The sequence below is a fragment of the Canis lupus genome, chromosome 2 (genome assembly GCF_011100685.1).
Source record: "Canis lupus familiaris isolate Mischka breed German Shepherd chromosome 2, alternate assembly UU_Cfam_GSD_1.0, whole genome shotgun sequence".
Taxonomy (NCBI): Eukaryota; Metazoa; Chordata; class Mammalia; order Carnivora; family Canidae; genus Canis; species Canis lupus.
Window position 1 is genome coordinate 18859706 of NC_049223.1, and position 16566 is coordinate 18876271.

The 16566-nt window shown below is 40.2% G+C and overlaps 1 protein-coding gene across 1 annotated transcript in view; it reads left to right on the forward strand.

The window, feature by feature from the left end:
* CUBN (cubilin) overlaps positions 1-16566 on the forward strand; it is a 265801-nt gene that overhangs the window by 125571 nt on the left and 123664 nt on the right. Inside the window, 2 exon segments of the mRNA NM_001003148.2 lie at positions 13401-13560; positions 15331-15444. Of these exon segments, the coding sequence (NP_001003148.2) occupies positions 13401-13560; positions 15331-15444 (274 nt within the window).

Below are 16566 nucleotides of genomic sequence, written 5' to 3' on the forward strand. Positions count from 1 at the left end.
TTGAGGCACCAGCCCTCTATCGTTTATAGCTAGATGGACACTGGATGTAAAACGTGCCCTACAGTCCAATATCTTACATAACATCTCTGCAGTTTAAGTTCATACAAAGCCAGTCATTCATTCTGGAGGCATTCAATTTAATTTCTTGGTCCTGTTGCTTGGACAAAGTCATTAGCAAAGAGAAAAATATTCAGCTGCCGATGATGTTGCCAGATAATGTTTGTGTTCATGGGACTTTTAATAGAGCTCAAGTGTACTTGTTGAATGCCGAGGTAAATTATGGCTGGATGGGACCAGGAATCATGTTTTTTAAACTTCTGTAACAGTTTGGGTCATCAGAAGAGGAGATATTAATTTTAATAGACATTATTGCTAATAGTCACAAACACATAGGTACATAGAATGGTAAGTTTGCAACAGGAGAGATTAGAGATAATTTACTGTCATGTGCTGATTCTTTTGGTAGTATTCTTATTTTGAAAAGAAGAGCATCAGGATCAAGACGTGGCAGAGGGGCGCCTGGGTGGCTCAGTCAGTTAAGCATCTGTCTTCAGCTCAGGTCTTGATCCTGGGTCCTGGGATGGAAGTCTGCTTCTTCCTCTCCCCCATGCTTATGCTCTCTTCCCTATCTCTGTTGCTATCTCTGTCTCTCTCAGCTGAATAAATAAATAAAACCTTAAAAAAAAAAAGACCTAGTGGAAATTAATAGCAGGACCAACACCAAAATATAAGCAAGCCTACAATAAGTATTCCGATAAGATATAAAAATTTCAGTGTACATGCAAGGAACTGAATTCCAGAATAGAGGACAACTAAAAAATAGGAGAGGATAAAAACCAGGGTTCTTCTGCAGCCATTTTAAATTTTCTTTCAGATGAACGCAGACTTCATTTATCAATATAAGAAGGAGTGTTAGGATTCCAGATGAGGTGGAAGGTGTCTTTGCCTTGAAGTCAGGTGATCTAGGCTATACCCACCCATTCAATCTTTGGTGTCAACTACGCCCCAGACCCTGCTAGGCACTAGTGTCCGAGCATGGCTCTGCCACTCGATCTTTTCAAGGCTGAGGGATCTGAGTTTGCTCATTTATAAAATCATGTGCCTGGCAAACCCACGCTGACAGAGGATCCAGTTAGGAGTCGTGTCTGTGGGTAGGGAGAGCAGCACGAGGTGGGATGTGAAGAAACAGACACTGCGGGGCAGGTGACATCAGTGTGGTTCACTCCAGAGGTCACAGTCCAACCTGCACAACAGACTTGCTAAGCTTGGGGTTCCACTCTGGGGTGCAAGACTGGCCTTGGGTAGGAGGTTATCTCCATACTCCACTTGACGTGCAGAAGAGAGCTCTTCCTGTAGCAGGTCTGGTCCCCAGTGGTCCTAAGTGGAGGCCAGTTAAGTACACAGGGAACCCCAAGCCATCTCTCTTGGCTTTGTGGAAGTAAAGGCAACATTTAGCAAGAAGAAGAAATGGATGAAAAATTTTAAATGGAACAGTAATACACAGCCTCCATCCCCTTTCATATAACCAGTAGCAATAGTCTTTGTATCCCAAAGGCAGCAATCTAGTGCATGAATCACTAATGGATGCATGGCTGGATGAATGAATAAATGAATTCATAGTCTCTATTCCCGCAATAACCAGTGCTTTTGTGGAAAATTGCAGACGACACATTTGGGAATGTGTTGTGCTGATTTCACTCTCTGGCACATTTATTGATATACAATCTCACTATTTTGAGCCACATGAGAGCTTAGATAACACCACAGAAGCGTGTTTTCTAGAATTTCATGCTGCTATCATGAGAAAAGGGAGAGAATCTGAATTTTCTGACTTCTTTTGAAATGGTGGTGGCATCGTGGGGAGCTAATCAGAAAGCTCAACCGGTGCTCAGATTTCAACTAATTTGGTAATATGTTTGCAGTCTCCACTCAGTCCCCTTTGAGTGGCTGTGTAATTAACCTCAGGCTCTCCTGAATGACACATTGTGAGTATTTCTCGCTAAGGCAGCAGTGGGACCCACTGGCTGGGCATGACTCTGTATGGTCAGCACGAAAATGGCTCCATTATGTTGCCTTTCATGAAGGCTGAGTATTAAAGTGACCTCCGACTGACAGTGTAATTGCTTAATTAGAGTCTCTCTTCCGAGCCTTAAATCCATGTAGCCCTGCAAGCTCTTATCGATCTCTGAGAAATGCTGGTGGTAGCTCAGTGGGAGAGCAGGAGAGGTCAGTTCTGTAGCTCCTGTGGGGCCCTGGAGCCTCCCGCCCTCTGATTTCAGCATCCTCTTTGCTCAGCACAAAGGAATGTCTGCCTTGTGAGAATTGGTCAGAAGCAGATAAAAGCAAGCAGAGCACAGTCCAGCTCCAGCCCCTCAGTTTGGAGAAGATATACATTAGGGCTAACAGAGCCTAGTACAAAATAAAAAAAAAAAGTGCACACGATGAGTAACTGTTTTCTTTCTGAAGCTTTTTGTGCCAATCTAGGAGAAAGAAAACAAAGTGTGTGATTTGAAGTGAAGAAGACCAGACCCCCTACCCCCATCCAGAGCTGCAGTGTCTGCTGTTCATGTGACAGTAAGGCGCGGGGAAGAGCAGGACAAACAGAACACTGAATCCATATTTTATTTTATTTTTTTTGGACGCTACCCATTATGTGTTTTCTTTTAAAACAGTGATCTTTCCCAAAACAGCAAATAGATACAGGAATAATAGAACTCAGGGCTTCAAAGAGACAATGGAAGCAATTCTTTAAATATTTATTGTTTTACAAATAAATCCATGACAAAAGTCAGTCTCTCCCTGCCTCCATTTCTTCCCTTCCTCCCTCCTTTTCTCCCACAGAAAGTTCAGTGTCCATTTGATACTCGAGGATGATCTCTGATGATTTCTTTAAAACGTTTTATTCTGTGACTTGCTTTTGATAACCTGCTTAGCCATTTTGCTTTCCAGTGCCAAATTAGTCACCAAAAGCTGTGCCGATACTTTCCATGCCCAAAGCAAAGCATAATTGAATTGAAGCCACAGTTCTCAATCTGCGGGCACAGGCTTTGTTTTGTTTGCATTTCTGCTCAATCTCCCCAAATGCTTGTGTATTCGTGAAAACAAAATGAGCTTCTTGGATTTCTTTTCCTATCAACATTTCCAGTAATTTTTGAGTCACTGCTTGCACCAATGACAAATGACTAGAGGTTATAATCTCTAAAAATTGAAGACCGGTTGCAATAATGTAGAGCAAAGGAATAGGGGTGACAAAGTCCTGAGGTGAGATGTGTGGCTGTGAATTTAACCTAGTGTCTAATCTCAGAGGCACAGAGTTGGCAAGCGTCACTAACTGAGGAACCCCACACTTCTCCCACCACCACCACCTCCACCCCCAAGGAAAGCTGCTATAATGAGTAACATTTTCATTTCCTTCCTCACAAACACTTATGACTTTAACAGCTTGGATATTTTCCAAAGGGATTCCCCTCCCTATCACTTAATATTTCCTTTATCTTGGAGAAGTTTCCATTCCAAAACGGGAATTCCATGAGCAACTACACCACCACGTGTAGCATGTGAAAATACTTTACAGGCTCCCATCCGCTAAACTGCCTTTTTACGCCAATGTGAATGATCTCTTCTGTCCCCCCCAAATATCTTGTCCTTCACCCTGATAATCTTTATGGCCATCCAAAACGGTAGACATGTGTTGCAAGGAGTTAACAACAAAATAAAAGGTAAAGACTGGGTTGAAAATCAAATGAAGCCAGAGCCCAGGTGGGAGAAGAAGCCATGCTAGACCAGACATGTTGTGGTTTTATAGGCCAAAAAAAGGACAGGAAGTGAATTTATCTCTGAATCTCAGAAGAAAACTGAGTTTAGGAATCAGGGCTACAAATTTTAGGTTTATTTACTGATCCTGGACACTCTGCCCTTGTAACATCGTCTGCTGAATTAGCCATGCTGGGAATCCCTGCATGTTCAGTGAGATGGAATGCATGACAGGTGCTGACTGCTCTGAAATCCATGGGGGCCCCAAATAAGACTTTCTAAAATGCCACTGAGGATGCTTTATTGCAGGTCTAAATACATGAGACACTTCCATTCTATCTCCTGAGCTCCCATGGACATCTCGCCTAGCTTCAGAGAATCATGATCTCTCAATATTCTATTCTCAATTAATAAAACTTGATTTTCACCTTTGCAGTTGGTTTCATGATAATTGATCAGATGTCCCATGGATGGGATTCATATATTGGCTCTACACAGCTTAGTGTGTGACTGTGAGCAAGTGCTGTTTTCTGAGCCTTAATTTTAGCAACTGTAAAGCGGAATTGGAAGAATTGAAAATTTTTAAATGTAAAGTGTCTGGTACAGATAAATGTTAATTGCAGTTCCTCATTTTTCTACTACTACTACTACTACTACTACTACTACTACTTCCATTAATACTAATACTATGTTACAGGTCTTATCTTTTTAGAAACTGTGAGCTATATGTAGATAAAATTGGATCCGTGATCTAAAGTTCATTGCTAACTATCATCATTAGTTATGAATATTCATTTTATCTTACCTCAATATTCTTTAAAATCTTAAAATATCTATTATAAATTTTTCACACATTCTCCACTCTATAATCTCAGTGAATTGTATCACCTCATAAAAGTGTTGTTTAATACCTTCCAGAAGATTCACAAATAAGTTCAGAAGGAAAAAAGTAGTAGTGCAGAAAATGAAGCCAAGGGATGCCTGGGTGGCTTGGTGGTTGAGCGTCTGCTTTGGGCTCAGGGTATGATCCTGGAGTCTGGGGATCGAGTCCTGCATTGGGCTCCCTGCAAAGAGCCTGCTTCTCCCTCTGCCTATGTCTCTGCCTCTCTCTCTCTCCCTATCTCTCATGAATACATAAATAAGATCTTTAAAAAAAGAAAAAAGAAAAGAAAATGAAACCAAGAGCATATTCATACACACATATCTATTCATAAACATTCATAATTTGTTTGCATGGGAAGCTCAGTTCTGAAGCTCAGGCCAAACACTGTTGTACTTTGGGGATTATAAAACATGCTGTGTATTTGCCTTTGAATTAAAATAGTTTCCTCTTACTCTAGCTTGTAATAGTTTTAACCCACACATTTAATTGGTGTATTTCCTCCCTAAGCAAGATGCAACTTCGTAAAACCAGAAAATAGGAGATGCAGTGGAAATGTTTTCCTAGTACTTCCTCCTCTCCAACATGATCTGAGGGAATATATTCCAGTTTCTGGAAAGGAAAATGCAAACATTACTGTGGAAGCTAGTGTTCATTTTCCTCTCTCAGTCATATGTTTCAGGCTGTGAGTGCTGACTATTTCAGTGAGGTGATCCTGAGTCACTCCGTCCGCCAGAGTATGGATCAGAGGCCAGCAGGCTACAGGCTCAGTGCTCTGCCTTGCATCAGATCAGACACCTGTTCTTTTGCTCTAAGCAAAGCATCAGTGATTGCTTGTCTTTATCTAATGCAATATTTTAAAGGATGGGAAAACTCAGCTTTCTTGTATCACATTTTACATTTTATAAAGAGCATGCTACAGGGGCAGTTACTGGGGACTTGAGCTAAAGGAGACACAAATTTAGGCAGGGAAAACTTCAGGCTGCCATGGTAACCAAGGTGAGAGGTGATGAGGTCCCACACCCAGAGGAGGCCCTGCAAGGGGAGTGGCAGGAGGAATCCAAGAGAGACTTTGGAGAAGGAATTGACAGGACAGAAAGATCATTTTGGCTTTTGGGGATATGGGAGAGGTCTAAAAATACTGGGCAACTGGGTGACCTGCTGTTGGCATTTTCTGAGGCAAGAACTGAGAGTGAAGGAGGATTTAGGGGAGAGGATATAACTTCAGTTTGAGACGCTGATGTTCAAGGTTTGTGGGGTCATCCAAGCAGTGATGTCTGGAATGCCATTGGATATATAAGCCTGGAGCCTGGAGAGAGGTCTATAGTTGGAGATAGTAGCCAACTAACAAATGCCTTGGAGATCTTAAAACAGAACCCGTATCTATTTAGCTACATTCCTGTCAGGTGGCTAAAGGCCAGATTAAGTGGCATTGCTATCCATCTAGCTTAGATACTGTCATATGAATAACATTATTTTCTTGTCTTTGTACAGCATCATTTATTTACATGTCTGACTGGTACACACTTAAACATTTCAAATAAATGGTATTTAAAACTTTAACATGTTCCTCATTTTAAATTTCTAAAGTATAGAAAAGAAGAAAAAAGAAACTAATGCCATCTATAATATTGCAATATAAGGATAAACTGTTAAACATTTTGGCTTAATTTCCTACACAAACCTACCTATCCAAACACACATGCACACTTACACACACATAAATGCGGACAGTTAAGATAATACCACACATCATTTCATATCCTACTTTTTCCACTTAGCATTATTGAATATGTTTCTCCTTAAAAATCATTTCTTTGGCTATATAATCAATTATATGGACATACTAGAATTCATTTAACCACTAGCTTACTATTGATCACTTTGATCGCTTCTTTTTTTTTTATAATCTATCAAGAGCATATATATATATTTTAAGATTCTATTTACTTATTCATGAGAGAGAGGCAGAGACACAGGCAGAGGGAGAAGCAGACTCCATTCCAGGATCCTGGGATCACACCCTGAGCCAAAGGCAGACGCTCAACCACTGAGCCACCCAGGAGTCCCTCAAGAGCATATTTTTATGTGAATCTTACTCTGCATATCTTATTATTTCCTTGATACAAATACTCTTTTCTTTACTGAACACTCTGTTATGAAACATTTTAAGTATATAGAAAATTATAGACTGTATTAATGCATGTAGAGTATATAATGAACAAAATCATTTCACTGTCCAGACTTGCCCAAATCTAATACTGTGCCATATCTGCTTCAAGTTCTTTTTGTTTCCAAAAGAAATGAATTGCTCAAGAGACCATGAAGTCCCATGTGTAGCCCACACTGATACTAATTCTTAATCTAATCTTGGAGGAGACCACTTATGAGAATTTGGGTTTATTATTCCCATGGCTATTTTATACTCTTCCAATTTTTTATACTTTTTCATATACAGGACACAATACTATTTTGCATGTTTTAAAAGTTTACGCAAGTAATACCATACAATACAAGATCCATCCATTTGCTCTTTTCACTCAACGTTCTATTTTTAAAAGTTATCTATGTTGTAATGCATTCAGCTCTAATGCATTCTTTTTGCCACCATATGGTATTCCATTTCATGAGTATACCACAAGTCACATACCCATTCTCCCATTGATGTACATTCAAATTGCTTGCAATATTTGGCTGTTGCAATTCTTAGGGCAATGGACATTCTTATACATATTTCTGAATGCAATAATGCAAGAGTTTCCCTAGGGGAGACACACTGAAGTTAAAGTGCTAGCTTTTACATTTACTCTGTGTTGCCAAATTCCAATAAAGTTGTATGTATGAGAATTCTTATAACGAATTGGAGAAACTCACCTTCACATTCATTCTATATACTTTCCATTAAACTTTCAGTACATGGTCTTGGTCTTATTTGATCTTTACAATGATAAGGCAGGGAAAGAATTCTCTACTCCCACTTTTAAGCTGCTAAAATGATAAACAGAAGCTTCTAACATGCCTTGGCGAGAAAACAAATACCATAGGTCAACCCAAGAGTCAGGTCTAGGTGACCTGACTTCCAGGTGTTCTGACCTTAATTAAGGTCTCTGTTTTTCCCATATGTTCTGAATCTAAAGATTGGTATGCTGCCCATTAGGCCTTACTTTGTCCCATGGAAAATATCAGATGGGCCAGAATCTGTGCATAGCCTGTCAGCAAAAGTCTTGCAACTGAAAACACTTGAATGGCGTGGTTTGAGCTGATCATGGATGTGGAAAGCCATTTTTAAAAAAGATTTATTTATTTATTTGGTGGAGGGAGAGGCAGAGGAAGAGGGAGAGAGAATCCCAAACAGACTCTGTCTGCACTGAGCATAGAGTCCCATGTGGGGCTGAATCGTATCGCCCTGAGATCATGACCTGAGCCAAAACCAAGAATCAGATACTCAACCGACTGTGCCACCAGCTGCTCTTAGGTTGTCAACATCCACTGAGGCTCCACTTTTGGAGTATTTATGAAGCTGTGTTGCAGAGTGGGGCAGGTATTTTAGGGAAAGTGTTTAGGGAGGAACATAGATTTAAAATCACTGCATTTCCTGAACTAGGCTGGATACTTTGGTATTAATGGATCCTATAAACTCTTGAACAATTTGTAATAGCCTTACTTTCCAAAGAACTAAAGCAGAAACAAAGAAAGAAAACAGTGGGACTCCCCTTAAGGGTAACTGGATTCCCTGAGTGCTTCTACTGTGCCAGGAAGCACATACTACTGCAGTGACTTCTCCCTCCATCCCTGAGAGAAGCAACTATTAAAAGGCCAGTGAAGGTGTCACACTAGCTTCATTTCTCTGCTTTGCCCCCACAGCTCAGCCCACTCAGCATCTGCCCATCATCATGCCCTAACAACTCACTAGACCTCCAGTGACCCCCAAGTCACTAAGTTCATGAGTAATTTTGCTCCTTTCAGTAGAGTTTTCAGTGGTTGATCACTCCAGGTGTGGAAAAGGAGACTCAGAGGTCTAGGAAAACCACTATTTTCCATAATATTTTCAGAACTTTCTGTGTAGAGAAGTAAAGAGACAAGGGAGGAAGTCACCCCAATGGCCATTTCTTGCCACTATTCACAACCCTTTACTCTTACTTCTTATGGCCCTTACATTTCTCTCTCTCCCATGTTAAGAGAATGTTGGAATTTATAATTGTTTTCTTCATTTCTCCAAAATACCCTAAACTCGCTCTTTTGAGTAGCAGACTTTGACTAAATATTTCAAGCACTGGCAGGTGATTACTGCAAAGAGCAACATAGCAGTCAAGTTCTAATGTGATATCGGACATCCTTGTCTTTAAGACTCCATTGTCCATTCCTTCCACACTTCTTCATTTCGCAACATCTGCATTCGTTATCTATTGCTGCATAACAAATTTCCCCAAAACTTAGTGCCTTGAAACAACAGCATTGATGATTTCTGTCGTCAGCGGGATTCAGCAGATTTGATTCATGGCAGACAATGGGCTGGAGGCCTCCCTCAGCTCCTCACCAGGCAGGCTTCTCTGCTAGTATCTTCCAGCACAGCAGCTTGCTTCAGAGAGGCCCAGCAAGAGAGAGAGAGCTGATGAGATGTACACGCTGAGACTAGTGGCACCGTGTGAGGGGGCCCCAGTTGCCAGAGCTGATGCAGAGGGTCACCCAGTTAGGTTTTCATAACTGCCGTGAAGAAAGCCACCTAGAGGAGCTGCCCCAGCCTCTCCAGCTGATGAGAGTCCATCTTTCATAACCTAATCATGGAAGTGACATCCCATCACTTTGGCCCTTATCCGTTTATTAGAAGCAAGTTATTAGGTTCAGCTCACATTTGGGGAAAGGGAAGCAGTTATACATGGGCATGAATCACTGGGAGCCAGATCAGAAGCTGCCCTCACTGCCCATCCCCTATTCCCAGTTGGGTCATATCCATGGGTTATGTCCCTTTTCTGGGCTCCAAGCTCAACCATATTGTTGGACAAATCCCCACCTTGGGACTTCTTTCTGTTTTTGCTTCCATAGCTTCCTACTTTTATTCATTTCTTAAACAGCAATTTAGCTTTCTCTTTGTCTCACTTTAATAATAGAGACTAATACCTCTCAAGAACTTACTGTGTGCCAGGAAGCCCTGTAAGTACTTTGCATTTTTGCACTCATGTAATTCTGAAGAACAATATGAGTTATCTGCTTGTGTCAGTCACACATATTTCTATCATCAGTCACTATCTGGGAAGGCAAAAGTTCCCTTTATTTTCTCAAATTACCAGTGCTTAGGACTCTGACCCCAGGACTCTATACATGTCATCAGAAAAGGATGCTAGTCTCATACCTGAATGGCTCCCCACCCCAATGTCACTTTTTGCTGGAGTCGACACATATTACCTGTGAAAAAGGATTGATATTTCCCAAATCTCCTTAAGATATTAAACATCAACTATTAAAATTTGTAAATATTTGGCTCAGTTCTAACATCTGGTTAGAGCTTAAAGTATGGAGGGTTTCTGATAGTCCCATAATATCGTGTGTCCTGAATACTCTGGGTTTTGGGGACAGGTCTGATGTCCTTGGCCCACCTTCCACCTTCTGTGTTCTCCTGCTATGCTGGCAAAAGGCTGGCACAGCTAGTGAGAAGGGCACCAGAGAGCTATGCATGTGGTGTGGCCCATGCCCTGTGATTAGATCCTCCTCCACTGCCATTTGAGCCCAGAATGTAAAAAGCCTTCCCAGAAAGCAGCCCCAGTTGACCCCTTCCCACTGTGAATAGCCTCTTGTACCCACTGTCATGCCTGCTGTGCATGTATACATTCTGATCCATGAGAGGGAGGAGAGCTGTTTTTTAACTCTGGGCTTTCCCTCATTCTTATTCCCCTGTTCTTAGAGACCATATACGCTTACATGTGTAATTCATTTACTCATCTGTACATTGGGCATTTATTTTCTGTTATGTGCCAGGTCTTACTCTTTTAAAAAGTCTCCCGTTTTCATGTGATAAATATGTTTAGGTATTTTTAAGAAAGATTTGTCTATTTATTTTAAAGAGAGAGAGAGTGAGAGGAGTGGGGAGAGGGAGAGAATCTTCAAGCAGACTCCCTGCTGTGCACAGAGCCCAACACATTTCTTATAATGACCCTAAGATAAAGACCTGAGCCAAAAGTGAGAGTTGGGTCGCTTAACCGACTATACCACCCAGGTGCCCCAAGGTTAGGTATTTTGAATGTGTGTGTTGGAATCTGGAAATTTGATAAAACTCTGGGTATTTCGTAATGACACTGATTAACTTCTTGTAGGAATTCCCACTTCACCAGATATGCCTTTGTTTTTCGAGCCCCAGTGATTGTAGCTTTCAGTGATGGTGGCCACTTTTTCTTTTGTGGATTCAATTTCAAAACTTTACTAATGTAGTCGAGAAAAGAGTTAACAGAAATGTGCAGGTTTTGGGAATTTTGTTTTTGTATATTTCTCTGACTTTTACCACTTGAGCAGCAGTTCAGAAAACCAATTCTCAGGCCTAGAAAACTCTTGGCAGTAGACTTAAATAAGAATTACCTATCTATAAATTATGTGACTATGTTATATGTGTAGCCAATAATAATACAATTTGCTGGTTCTGCCTTGGGAACTAAATGGAAGTAAGGGAAAATGCATATTGATAATTTTTATGACTTTAGAATATTAAATAAATGGGAGCAAGGTTTCTCATATTTTCTCCCTTGCAGTTTTTTTCGTATAACTTTATTAATTAAAACTTAAATTTATTTGATATTACAAGTGTTAGGAACAGTCTCAAATAAAAGAATTGCTATTCTAAACTGTTCAAAAAAATCAATTATTTCTTTGGTAATCTGAGGTCTCATACTTTCATAAAGTGACAATTACTTTAATACATACATAACTTAACTGTCATGAACATTTTAAAGAGAAGTGACCCAATATAACATAGAACTTGGGGGGAGAAGAAATAAGTTCCTGACTCTACTCCTCACTATCTGTGTGATCTTGGATGAATCACTAGTTTATATTGAATAAGACAATAATAGCTAGTACACTTGTTAAGTCTCACTTTCCTCATTTAAAAAAAATCATACTGTGTTGAGGACTAGGTTAGGATGTTTGTGATGGTGCTTATAAAATGACAACATGCTAATCAAATGTAGGGTGCCACTGGTATATAATTTGGATTCAAGGACATTTGGAAACCTTCTCCCTCAGATCCGTTTCCTGCAAAGTAATGACCCAAAGCATATGAAGTGCAGCCAAGACCCTTTGATTCCAGGGTTGGGGTGGGAATGGGAGAAGTGGGAAACATGAAGACCCTCTGGAAGATGTACCAATTTGAATAAACCGCAGGGAAATGGCTCATTTGTATAATTTTCTGAATCTTTTAGCCTTAAATTTCTATCTGACTTTTTTTTTTGCCTTAAGAGGATTGCAGCCGTTTGGAAAAGGAAGAAACAATACCTACTTACTCACTAGGCTTCTGAATTTGGGGGAAAATAAAGGAGACTAGAAGAGTCTTGCCTTTGTGAGTGTATGGACTTGTAAAAAATCTTCAAAGTACGTGTTGTTTCTGTTGGTGGTGTTTTTTTTAAGTGGAGGGAGTCTATAAACCTCACAGAACTCCAGTGTTCCATTAAAGCATAAGAAATGCTGTACTAAACAAATAAATAAATCACCATGAGAGAAGCAATTGATTTATGTAGGTAGTCTTGACCACGAGTCAATTGGTATATTTTCCAGACTCCTAAGGCATTCTAGAAGGTATTCTTTAAAGCAAGACAGTATTAATATAAAATTACTGAAATCTTAGGATGTTATATCTGTGTAACATTAGGAAAGTATAAAGCCAAGTCTAGAAATAATAAAGTCTTGGATTAAACCAAGTGGCAATGTTTGTGAGTAGGTTGAAATATAAATGTAGATAAGAGGTTTTGTAATGATGACTAATATGTTGTTTTGAATACTGTTGATGGTGTTTAACATGTTCAAAAGAAGCAGTCAGACTAAATTGGAAACTATAATTTGACTTGGTTAAGAAAATGTAATTGAGCTTTTAATCAATTTTTTAAAGTAGGCTCCACGCCCAGCATGGAGTTTCAGCCTAGATCATGATCTCAGGGTTGTGAGATTGAGCCCCAAGTCAGGCTTCCTGCTCAGTGGGGAGTCTGCTTGAGATCCTCTCCCTCTGGCCACCCTCTGCCACAGCACATGCTCTCTCTCTCTCAAAAAAAAAAATAAAGAAAATCTTTAATCAATCAACCAATCAGTCAATCCAGGGATGTCACAGTGACTCTGACACAGGAACTTCCACTGGAATTCATATAAGTTCCCTAGACATGGTCAATGACTCAGACACTCCCAAGGACTATGTGATGAGATAATGAAATAAAACACTAGATCCAGCAAATGTGTTGTTTTCCACTCACTTTCCTTTTTAAAAAAATTTTTTTTAAAGATTTTATTTATTTACTCATGAGACACACACACACACACACACACAGAGAGAGAGAGAGAGGGAGGCGGGCAGAGACATAGGCAGAGGGAAAAGCAGGCTCCATGCAGGGAGCCCGACGTGGGACTCGATCCCGGGGCTCCAAGATCGCACCCTGAGCTGAAGGCAGGCCCTAAACTGCTGGGCCACCCAGGCGTCCTTCCACTAGCTTTCCAATGTGTAGATAGCCCATGGAATATGGGCCTTATACCTGTATATCTGAAGTTCTGAGTGACTATTTTCCATTGTCTTTTATAGGCATATGATGGTTTAAGCTCCACAACTACCCGCCTTGCCAGTGTGTGTGGAAGACAGCAGTTGACTAACCCCATCACCTCTTCAGGAAACAGCCTCTTTTTGCGATTTCAATCTGGTCCTTCCAGACAGGGCAGGGGCTTCCGAGCTCAGTTCAACCAAGGCAAGTACTTCCTGTATCTGTGTGTCTCCTCGAGGCAATGGCCATCTGTTCTGGAGTGTCCTCAGTGCTACAGTGAAATGAGGCCAGTCCTCAGAAATTGGTCCCAGTGTTCTACCTGACAGGTGAAAATTTAAATAGAATAAAGGAACTATCATTTGCAATTACTCCAACTGCTCATCCTTGAAGTTTACTCTTGTCTAACAGATCCTTTGGATCTGTGTATCTCTCAAGCAAGCTTTCAGATTAATACTTAAAAATGTTTTTTTTTTTTAATACTAGAGTCATTATAAAAAAGTGTCCAAATTCATTCATTTGTAGATAAACTATGTCACACGTATCCAAGATTTTATGCTGGGAGGAGATACTCCATTATAAATTATAAGACATGTCATGTAGAGTCAGATTCTATTCTTCTGGGTAATTTCTAGTCTATCCTTCCAGGTCATTTTTGAATCCCACCATTATCCATCTAAGAAATCAATATTGTTTTCCATGGTTTTCATTCTTATATCACCACATCTCAGTTCATCCTACTTATCCTTTTCACCCATTGCCTTTCATCTGGCCATTCTTAGAAATTAACCCTTTTTCCTGCTGTCAGAGAGGGAACCCAGAGCTGGAAGAGTTGTTGATAGGCTTCAGTGTACCTCTGGGTTTTAGTCAGCTGGTCCTTGTCATTTCAAATAAGTGTGGTCTAATTAGTCATTTGATCTGTTTTGGGCTTGCTTGTATCCTATAGGAAAGAACCCTGCCTAGGAATGGTTTCTGGATCTAGATCTCCCAAAGATGCATTGTAGACTTTAAAGCAAGGCAGACTGCATAAATCAGTCACTCCCCAAAGAAAAGAATAGTTTCTGGACACTTTTCATTTTGCATTTAATTAATTACTTATGGTTTGCTTCAGAGTAAACAAAGTCCCCAGTATGTCTCCTCTGGATCATTATAAAGACTCATTGCCTAGCCCTTTCCCCATCTTCCTCCAAAGTCAACTCACAAAAGCCCCACTCTGGTCATGCCCTGGAGCACTCCATTAATCTGTCCTGGCTCTGCACTGCCTAGGGAATGGAGCCCCAGTTCCTTCAGATGTTACCCATGGGCCCTGGGACCTGCCCCAATCTTTTTTCCATCATCATTTCCAACACTGCTCGAGAGCGCCACACTTCAGTCAAGTCTGTGTAGTCACAGGCTTGAAGCTCCTCTTTGTCAGAGCTCAGGCTGTTGGCTCTCTGGATTACGCTAACTCAGCCCCAGTTCCTCCTTCAGCTACCATGTGGTCCGTGAGACACCCCTTACTCTCTCCAGCTGGCCCCAGACTTTCCTCTCTGCACTGCCACGGAGCCTTGTGCTTCTCTGATAATACATAGCCATTCTTATGCAGTCTTGTTCAATTAACTATTTCCAAAAAAAAAAAAAAAAAAATAGAAGTTGCTCATAAAGAGGTTATCCTAATACCTATGATTTATGAGTGAGTTGAGTAAGTAGATCAATACTAGAGCTTTGTTTGAGTGATTCAGGCAATTCATAGCTATTTAATCTGTTGTTCTGTGCCACTCCTCACTTCCTGCAATTGATGAATATTATTATAAACCTACAGTGCATTTCCACATTCTCATGGTTTATGTGCAGCTTCCTTGGCAGAGTATTTCCTGGGCATGCATTTCAGAAATAGGAGAAAATCATATATGTTTATGCTTATAAAATCATTGTTTTGTACAGTCTGTAGAAATCAAAAGTATAAAACGTGTGTGTGTGTGTTTGTGTGTTTCTCAGTCTGCGGAGGCCACATCCTCACCAACTCATTTGATACTATATCCTCTCCATTGTTCCCTGCCAAGTATCCAAACAATCAGAACTGCAGCTGGGTAATTCAAGCTCAACCTCCATGTAAGTAACAAAAATTAAAAAAGAAAATGAATCCAGGATGGATGGTGTCTGTGGGAAAGTCCATCTATGACTAATGTTCTTATCTTCTTCATGGTAACAATTGATGGCCTTCCTCTTCTTTTTATGGAAGTTCCCATTCCTGGTCTACATGAGAACAAGAATTTCCTAATCTGATAGAAAAGTAATTTTTACTGTTTATTCTCAGTTAAAAAAAAAATTCAAGGTTCAAGACCTAACAAAGGGAGTGGAGAGAACTCTATAGCCTTGCTGTATTTACAGGCATGGGAAATTGGGGGTGAGCAAAAAAATTGATAGTTTTTGACGCATGGGACTTGAATGTAGTAGATGCCCAGGACAGTTGCTAAATGACTAAATGAATAATAAGAACCATAGACTGAAAAATTAATAACTCATAGTTTGAGAATGCAATGCCATGAGCATATTGATTTTTGGTCAAAGTGGAAGCTAATTGTAAAACCTGGTCTCTCGTGCAATACAAGTATTAAAATTCTAGAACAGGCCTGGAAGAAACACTTTGTACGTGCTTATATTATTTTCCTTTTAAAATTACAGAAACTTATTTTTGACCTGGTAACAGCCTGGTGATAAGTATTACTGTCTACACTTAACAGACAGTGAAAATGAGGAGACCCCTGAGGACTCAAAGCAAAATGACTACAAACAGGGTGACCCTGGGGCCATATGAATCCTGTTTCAGATGAGTCCTGCCTTTCCTTGAGTTTTTCAGGAAAAATTCATGGTTTCAGACATAATGTAGGAAAGGCATTAAGTTCTTTGCTCTGTAATTAATGACCTTTTTGTGACAATAAGCAAATCACTTAAGCTAATGAGGTCCCCTTAACTAATCTAAAAAATGAAGAGTTTGACTTAAATATTCTCTACCACTTCTAGGGATATAAAGAGTAAACAAAAGAATGTCTTTATTGACATACATGTGATCTGGGCGTGGGTGAAGTAATCCTTAGCCAAAGAAAGTTGCCAGCCAGCCAGAAACTAAGCCTTCGATAAAGAAGCCCCCCTGCCTTGAGCTGAGCAGTTTTGCATGTAAGGATAATTTCCAATGAGTTGTAAAGCATTTAGATGAAAGATCTCACTGGTTCA